The sequence below is a fragment of the Myripristis murdjan genome, chromosome 20, assembly GCF_902150065.1.
Source record: "Myripristis murdjan chromosome 20, fMyrMur1.1, whole genome shotgun sequence".
NCBI lineage: Eukaryota > Metazoa > Chordata > Actinopteri > Holocentriformes > Holocentridae > Myripristis > Myripristis murdjan.
The window spans coordinates 25,118,950-25,127,690 of NC_043999.1; the positions used below are offsets into that span (position 1 = coordinate 25,118,950).

Here is an 8,741-nt window from a genome sequence, read left to right on the forward strand (position 1 = left end):
ACTTGCACTTAACAAATTTTGACACTTATCCCCCACAGCATGAATACCTCCTACTAAAGTAAGCCATTTGCATTAGGATTTGGAACAACATCCTATGAATAATTTCCACCTCTATATTTCCAGAGCATTGCAAGGCAAAGGGGTGTGACACCTGGGTCCTCACAGTTTGCCAGTCTTCCTTCTGTTTGTTAGTAGTTTTACCTCAAGTTTTAAATTTCAGACACTTGATAATGCTTTCACACTTAGGGGGATACAAAAAACTTCCATTAAGACTTTTAATAATATATTATAGTTGTTATAACTTTTTTTTTTTTTTTTTTTAGTTTTGGAAATCAGTATAGGGAACAGTTTAAAATGTCCAACTTTGGTAAAGAATCAGTCTTGGTATTAGTTGCTCCTGCCTTCTGGATAGCAGTTTTCAATTTTATTTAAGGAAATTTTCCCTAAAGCACAGTTTTTTCTGTATTAGAAAATCTTGTGAACACAATTTCAATCAACTCAAAATTACTTTTAAATAAATGTATTAGCTTTGGTACTTTACATTCTAGGTGATCAGGGACAATAATAAGATAATTAAGTCAATGTTTGATACTCAGTATATGAGGGGTAAACCCGGACACTGACAAAACAAACAAAAATGTAATAACTCTTCTCTGGCCAAAAGTACTGACAGAACACAGCACACGTTTACACTGAAAAATATGTCTATATAAGCAAAAAGTAGGCTTACAATCACTATACATTTTAAAGCTCCCTAAACCTACACAGCCATTTAACGAGTACACAGTGGCTGCAAACCTTAGAATATTAAAAACAGTAAATTTGTGCTAAACAAAGTGTTAAGAGTGCACTGTCAAGTCACTCATATTACTCAGTTCACATGCGGTTCACAGTTCATGTTTGCCGGGTCACTCAAGCAGGCTGGCCAAAAATGCTGAATGTCCCTTAGTCCATCCATCCAGGAGTGACACCTGGTTATTGAAATGTGCATGCACAAAAATCCAGGCAGAGCTTGAGGCATTGGTATTTGGCTAGCTAATGGGATTCACATGCTGAAGAAATAAAAGCACTGAGTGAGGAAATGTTGAGCACATTCACAATGGCAAAAACTAGAAAAAGAGGCTCAGTTCTTCTTTAAGTTAGGGTGAACAACTCTTTGATCATGAGGTACTGATCTTGATCAATTCCCCACTGCCATCTTCACTGTCTCTTGTTTAGAAAAAAACCTGGTGAAAGGAAAGTCACTGGTCAGGACAATGCTGCAACATAGAGCTATCTGCCATGCTAAGCAAGCAGCCAGCTAGATGTGAGTGTGGACCAAACAGAAAACCAAAGAGTCACAATGAACACACAGGAGAACATGTATCCAGCTCTGTATTTTTAACCCTTTCAAACATTCTCTTAATTTTTTTTGAAAAACATTATTTAAAATTAAATTATGCAAAAATCACCATAAAATTACCACAAAATTTCCAAAGAAAAAGAAAATAACCAAAAAAATTATGGAAATGAAAAGAAGTACAAATTAAAAGATGGTTAAAAGAAAATTAGCAAATAAATTATTGGAAGATTATGATAAAATTGTCCAAAAAAATAAAAATTTACAAGAATAATATACTTGAATTTATTATAATTAATTCTAAGAAAGTTACAAACAAACAAACCCCAGAAATATAAAAAGAAAAAGAAAAAAAGTTAACTTTGTTGGGACAGTGAAGTTAAACCTTTCAAAATAAAAGCTCACCCACAGGCTCCTGGGCTTGACAGAGTTAAAATATTCTGAATTTTAAAATGAATATTCACAGTCCTCTGCTTGAGTGAACCCTGCCGCTACTCAAAATGCCTCCATGGGCCATCTCATAACTAGTGAGCAGCTCTTTCTTTGGATTTAGCAGCGGAAAAGTACACGATGCATAATAATAAATCCAAAATCATGTTGAAAAGTCCAAAAATTTCCAGTTCTGACACTTATCAAACTGTTATGCCATATCTGAAGCAGTGTGATTTATGTTTCCACTAACACAGTGAGAGACCCTCACCACCTCGGATGCGGCAAGCTGAGCCTGATTCATCTAATTATGACTGTCTTCTGGCACTTTGACAAACACATTGAAGGAACACCTTTGCTTCCATTAATACCGGGGAGTGTGAGCCCATCTTTGTGGTGTGCACACCACTGTCTTCACTGACTCCGTCTTTAAGAGTAAGGCAACGTGATAATGAAGTCGGTCTGTGGAGAACTGCTAAAAAGAGAAGCTGATCACTGTGTTCTCCCCCGCCACTGCTTTCAATTACACTGCCTTTTCATTGCACAGCAGTGTCTGTCTGAGGGGTTGGGGGCCTTTATCACCCACAATGTGAGCACGGGGGCTATTTTGGGGGTGTGCATGTATGCATGTGTGTGTGTGTGTGTGTGTGTGTGTGTGTGTGTGCGCACGTGTGTGTTAAATTTTTATGCTGAAATGGTATGGGGCATGCTATTTCTCTCCTCTCTGTGCTGCACAATGATTTATTGCCCAAAAAAGACCAGAGAACTAATTAACAGAGTAATTAATTAATATAAATTTGCATATTTGCATTTGCAATTAGTGCAGTGAAGTGATTAGTCTGAGATGGGGAGTTAGACTCTTCAGATGTTGGTGTGTCTACTGGACCAGAAAGACCCATGCCAGCTGAGGCATCCAGGGAGGCGGGGGCTCCAGCATACACCATAGATGTCTCTGGCTTTGTGTGTATATGTGTGTGTGTGTGTGTGTGTGTGTGTGTGTCTGGGCGTGTGCGTGTGTGTGTATGTGGCTGGTCATAAGTGTGCGACCAGTTCAGCAACACAGAGCTGGCCTTAGGAAACTGGATGATTTCTAAAAAGTACACCAGCCATATTTTCTATTCTTTTTGGCAGCTGCACTTTGCAGATAAATGAATATGGAAATATGATACAGGCATTTCATATAAAAGATACTATTAAACACTGACATGTCGTTACAGAGGCAGTAGAGGTCCATGATTACTTCACACCATTTTAAAGTATCATTTTCTACCAACATCTGTTTTAGAAATGATTTTAGGTCCCTCTGGCAGATATTTATATGGAAAATCATAGCAACAGGCCAACCTTTTTGTATAGATATGATGTGATATGACATAAACAAAAACAAACACTATTCTTTTTTTTCATTTTTTCCCCCTTTCTTTTTTTTTCTTTTCTTTTTTTTTCTACTGCATTTCAAGTAAGCAGTTTAAGCGTTCCAGAAAACATTTAAAATATAATGACAGGTTTATAGGTAAGTGTACAAAATCAAAGCTTGGAATTGATCATTCTTATTTCAAAGAGGAGGAAAAGAGGGTGACTGATGGTGCCAGCTGAAAAACAATTAACTATATCCAGGAATTCCTGAAAAATGGCCATGTCTTGTGACCCTAATGTAAAATCTAATCTAATAATCAGATTTTGTATTAACTGTAATATTAGTACAAAAAGGATAATTTATGGCTCTACACCGGAGTTGACCATGGTGGTGCTAGATAGCAGTGAGACATTTTGATCACATCTGTGGGAAAAAAGCACGCAAAAACTGAAATAATCATGTCTACACTGTCTCAGGCAGTGTAGACACGATTATTTCAGTCAGCACTTTACCATTTGGGGATGTGAACTTCCTTACTTGTACCCTGCCACTCACGTCAGTGGCTGTGTCACTGCTGTGCAACTGAGTTTTGTTGAAACCTATAGAACTTTATTTTATACTGGATTAGAGATGGTAAGTGTTCTGTTAAAAGATACCAATATGTCCTGCTGAAAGATATGTGTGTAAAGTAATGCACAAGAAATCTAGATATTCTCTATTTGATGTAATGGTGCAGTGATAAAACAAGGTGGCTTGGGTTGGAATATTTCACCTAACAGAAGTGTGATGTAGCTTCAGTGAAGCACTGCAACCAGCAGATAGAGAATATGTATGTGACATTATTGTACAATATGGAAAACGATGTTTTTTCCCCTAACTTTGCAGTCACTTGAGGGAACATTTAATGGAAGATAAGGGTTTAATTTGCTAGCGTGTCTCTTTGGCTCCATGCTGTCTTCAATATAAGTGGATGTCAACCAGAAACACATCAGGGGGAATGCAAAGCGGCCTAACTGACCAATCACGGTTCTTGCAGAAGTGCGTGGCCCTACACACAGCTACATTTGTGAAGAGTTACACGTTATTTACCATGGAGATCTCTGTGGGCTACGTTGGCAGTGACTCCTGTGGTGTAGCTATGGTGGCATTTTGATGCCTTGTCTGATGAGGCAAATTGGCCTCCAAATGTAAGTCAGGCTTAGTGTGATACTTCTCTTGAGTCGTATGGTCTATAATCTAAAACACCATGAGCTGCATGACAAGAGACAGCTCAGTTCGGCTGCCCTGAAGAATTGTTACCAGGGCACTAATTTAGCAAAGCAAATGGTGTTTATGTTGTTTTTTAAAAAGTATTTTTAGGGCATTTCTGCTTTATTAGATAGTCACAGTAGAGAAAGATAAGGCAGAGAGAGTGAGGGGATGACATGCAGCAAAGGGCCTGGGTCAGATTTGAACCCAGGCTGCTGCAGTTTAACCTTAGTACTACATGGTACATGCTCTACATGGTGAGCCACCGGGATGTCCCAAGTGGTGCTCATGTCAATATACAGCTACTATCCTCTATTACCTAGCTGCTATCTATGTAAAGGTAGCTACTGTGCAAATCAAATGCCTTTCCAACAAGGTAGGGATACTTAACTGAGCAGATACTATGGTTAGTTTGCTAGCCATATCCACTCATCCTTCTTCTACAGCTTATCTGCGACTGGGTTCTAGTTGCAGCAGACTTAAGAGGAAAGCCAAGACGTCATTTCAATCAATCAATCAGACTTTGTTTATATAGCACTTTTCATACAAATACATGCAACATAAAGTGCTTCTTACATTAAGACAACAAAACAAATATGACCAAAACTATATATAGACATTCTCTGTAGCCCTCAGGTCTTCAGGAAGGCGGTTCCAAAGTCTTGGACTATTGCAGTAAAAGGATTCCTCACCGTGGGGTTTTGTTCTGATTTCAGGGAGAATTAAAAGGCCACTACCAGAAGACCTGAGGGTTCTATAGGATTTTCATATGCTAAAAGCCAGTCTGATAAATAGAAACTAGAGCATTACAATTGTCAATCCTGCAGGTAATAAAGGTGTGCATTATAGTCTCTGTGTTGGCTTTTTTCCTCAGCCACATCCACCAGCTCCTCCTGGGAGACCCCAAAGCTGGGATATACAGTACCCCCAGCCCGTCCTCGGTCTGCTCCGGAGGATCCTCCCACATGACCGGAACACCTCCACAGGGAGGCGCTGGGAGGCATCCTGACTAGATGACCAAACCACCTCAACTGGCTCTTCTCAGTGCGCAGGAACAGCGGCCCGACTACGAGCTCCACCCAGATGTCTGAGACCCTCGTTCTCTCCCTAAGGGTGCACCCAGCCACCCTGCAAAGGAAGCGCATTTTTGTCACTTGTATCTACCATCTCATTATTTTGGTCACTACCCAGAGTTCATGACCACAGGTGAGAGTTGGAACAAAGATCAGCCAGTAAATTGAGAGCTTTGCTTTCAGGCTCAGATCCCTCCTCATCACTTCAGTCTGATGGCAAAACTGCATGACTGAAGCCATTCCCCTGCTGCGATAAATTTATATCTAAACCCAAAATCAGATGTATCTGTGATTAAGTGATCAGTTCCCGGTTCCCATAGCAGCAGAAACCCTGTCTATTCAGTTCTTTGCTGTGATGACTAAGTTGCAGTCAGCTTATCTCAGCAACTGCTGCCAAGAGCTGAGGACCTCCAATATGGACACTTGAGACTGCATTCCTTTGTCAAAGATGCTTTATTTTGAATCCCAATACATTCCTCAGCAAGGTACATCTTTGTTCTGTGATTGGTCATAAAATTTGTTGCACCTATTGCCTACTTGCTACAACTGCCTTGACATGACACAAAATCATCAAATTGTTCCACAAAAACACCACATTGTACCCACAGACTAATTTTGGTCTGATATTTGGCCTGAACTCATCCTGTCAACAATTTGCAATCGGTTTACGTGTCATTTTTATTAGATGTAAACAATTAGATTCGCATTATGATGGACAAACAAGCAGGAAAGTGCAAATGTATACCTATTTTAAATGTACATGTTATGCCAGTTTTGTTGTTTTTATGCAAATCACAATGCCTCATTGGCTACATTTGGCCTGGCCTGCAGTCAGTTTGTTTACGTGTGGTATTTTCCTGGGTAACACGACTGTTTCATGTTGGTTCACATGCATGACGACAGCACAGAAAGCTTATTAAATGGGAATAAGCTGGTATAAACAAATCCACCAGTATCATCACACCACAACATCATATAACTGTATGAGCTGCTCAGGCTTTAATCTATAAACTCAAATTAATCTACTGGGGAGAGACTGGCACTGCATCCCAGTGCATTGGCCAGACTGGGAAGAGTGGGGGAAAGAGAGAGAGAGAGAGAGAGAGAGAGAGAGAGAGAGAGAGAGAGAGAGAGAGAAAGTGAGAGAGAGAGGGAGGGAGGAAGGGAGAGAGAGAGAGAGAGAGAGAGAGAGCTACAGAGAGTATCCCTAGAGAGCCAACCTGCCAGGTGACGTCAGCAGCAGATGGCATCAATGTCTTTTCTCCTGAAAAAAAAAAAAATAGGAGAGACAGAGGAGAGACGGAGGAGAGGAAGGAGGGAGGAGGAGGAGAAGGACTGATATTTGTTATCTAAACCCTGCCTGAGTCTAGGAAGCTTCTGGAAGATGCTGTCTGGAATTTAACACTCGAATCAGGTAAGACACTAATGAGACAAACCACTGAGGAAAGGATAATTAGACTGGAAATCTACAATGCCTTGTGTGTCTGATAAAAATAATAAAACAACAATAATAATAGATTGTCAAGGGAAGTGGACTGCTCACTCTAATATTGTTTATAGTGACATGTTGTGCTGTGTTATAATATAAAATATAAAATAATAAGTTGACATTATAGGTTAACTGGTCACTTAGTGAAGTCATGGTAAATAATAATAATAATAATAATAATAATAATAATAATCTCTAATATCATGGAAGCACTGGTCACTGTCCTGTCTAACTGATTAGAATAATAATAGTGTCACTGATGAGAATAACAGCAATTAACGTATCTAAAATCTAATGGACAGTATGAAAGGTGGGCTGGTCACTTTTCCCTTACTTGGTCATCATAACAATGTTCATCACTGTTTGTCTAGCTGATTATAATAATAATTATTTAATAATAATAATAATTACTGGTAATAATGCTAGTCTGAGAGGTGGGTCATCACATGACAACAACGACAACAACATTAATAATAATAATAATAATAATAATAATAATAATAATAATACAGCCTAATAACTGTCTGCATGTGGATTGGTCACTATTTGTGTAATTGAAATAACATTGTTTATAGTAGCCTAATAGAATAAAAGGTTCAGACCGGACATATGACTGTTCTGATGAATATTTGTGCAGCCACCAATTAAAACTGAGTCATTCCCCACATAGAGGACGACATGCTGACTTTACCATTTGAGGAAGCCTCCTGCAACCTGCCGGACAACCCGTACAGAGCCAGCTGGCCCAGTAAGCCCCCGATCAAACCGGTCAAACCAGAGCCCAGCACCGCCCTGGAGGACGCGCATGAGTGCGGGAGAGAGGACGATGAGAGGGATGGCGAGGAGGAGGAGGAAGAGGAGGAAGAAGCCGGCATGAGACGGAGAGGTCCTCGCAAGAGGAAGCTGAGCCAGGCCCGGCTGGACCGGGTCCGGCTGCGGCGCATAGAGGCCAACGCCCGGGAAAGGAACCGGATGCACGGTCTGAACAACGCCCTGGACAGTCTGAGGAAGGTGGTCCCCTGCTACTCCAAGACGCAGAAACTGTCCAAGATAGAGACCCTTCGCCTGGCCAAGAATTACATCTGGGCCCTCAGTGAGATCTTGAGTACCGGGAAGAGGCCGGACCTGCTGAGTTTCGTTCAGACACTCTGCAAGGGTCTCTCCCAGCCGACTACCAACCTGGTGGCCGGTTGTCTGCAGCTCAACGCCCGCAGTTTCATCCCGGAGCCCGGTGGGGAGTCCTTCTCCTTGTACCCAGCTTACCACCACCGTGGAGCCGAGGCGGTGGGCTCCAACTCGTCTGACAGCAGCAGGCCCCTGCGGGCCTACGGCTCCTACTGTGGCCCCTACGAGGCTCTGTACGAAAGCCCGTCTCCAGACTGCTCCAGCCCCCTGGACGGAGGGGCCCTCAGTCCCCCCATCAACTTCAACGGAATATTCTCCCTGAAACACGAGGAGCCGGCGGACTATCGGAGCTGCCACTACAGCCTGCGTTACTGCTCTCTCAGCCAGGGGCCCTCCGCAGACATTGGGCCCTACGACATCCACCTCCGGGGCCAGTTTTACCCCGTGCAGGACGAATTAAATACGCCTTTCCATAATTAATGAAGCAGACAGACAGAGATGTTGATTAGAAATCAAACTAATCAGCCCTCTGAGAAGGGAAGAAAAAAACATTTATTATTTAAGAGGTGTGCATTTTTGCGGGCTGCTTGGTCGCAGGCCATCTTTTGTGCGATCATTAATTCATCTTAATTGAATGGTAATTGTCTGGAGACCCAAACGCGTTTAGTCGTGGAATGCTGT

General features: G+C 41.5%; 1 protein-coding gene across 1 annotated transcript; it reads left to right on the forward strand.

The window, feature by feature from the left end:
• The first annotated feature begins 1,281 nt into the window (after positions 1-1,281).
• Positions 1,282-8,540, forward strand: neurod6a (neuronal differentiation 6a). The gene is made up of 2 exons (XM_030079984.1): positions 1,282-1,362; positions 7,758-8,540. The coding sequence occupies exons 1-2, from the start codon at positions 1,282-1,284 to the stop codon at positions 8,538-8,540; spliced, it is 864 nt and encodes a 287-aa protein (XP_029935844.1).
• The last annotated feature ends 201 nt before the right edge of the window (positions 8,541-8,741 follow it).

What these genes read in the sequence shown, in the direction of transcription:
- neurod6a (XM_030079984.1), top strand. Translation starts at nt 1,282, where the DNA reads ATGCTAAGCAAGCAGCCAGCTAGATGTGAGTGTGGACCAAACAGAAAA. An exon ending in ATGAACACACAGGAGAACAT is followed by an intron (nt 1,363 to 7,757) that starts GTATCCAGCTCT and finishes TGCGGGAGAGAG; the next exon opens with GACGATGAGAGGGATGGCGA.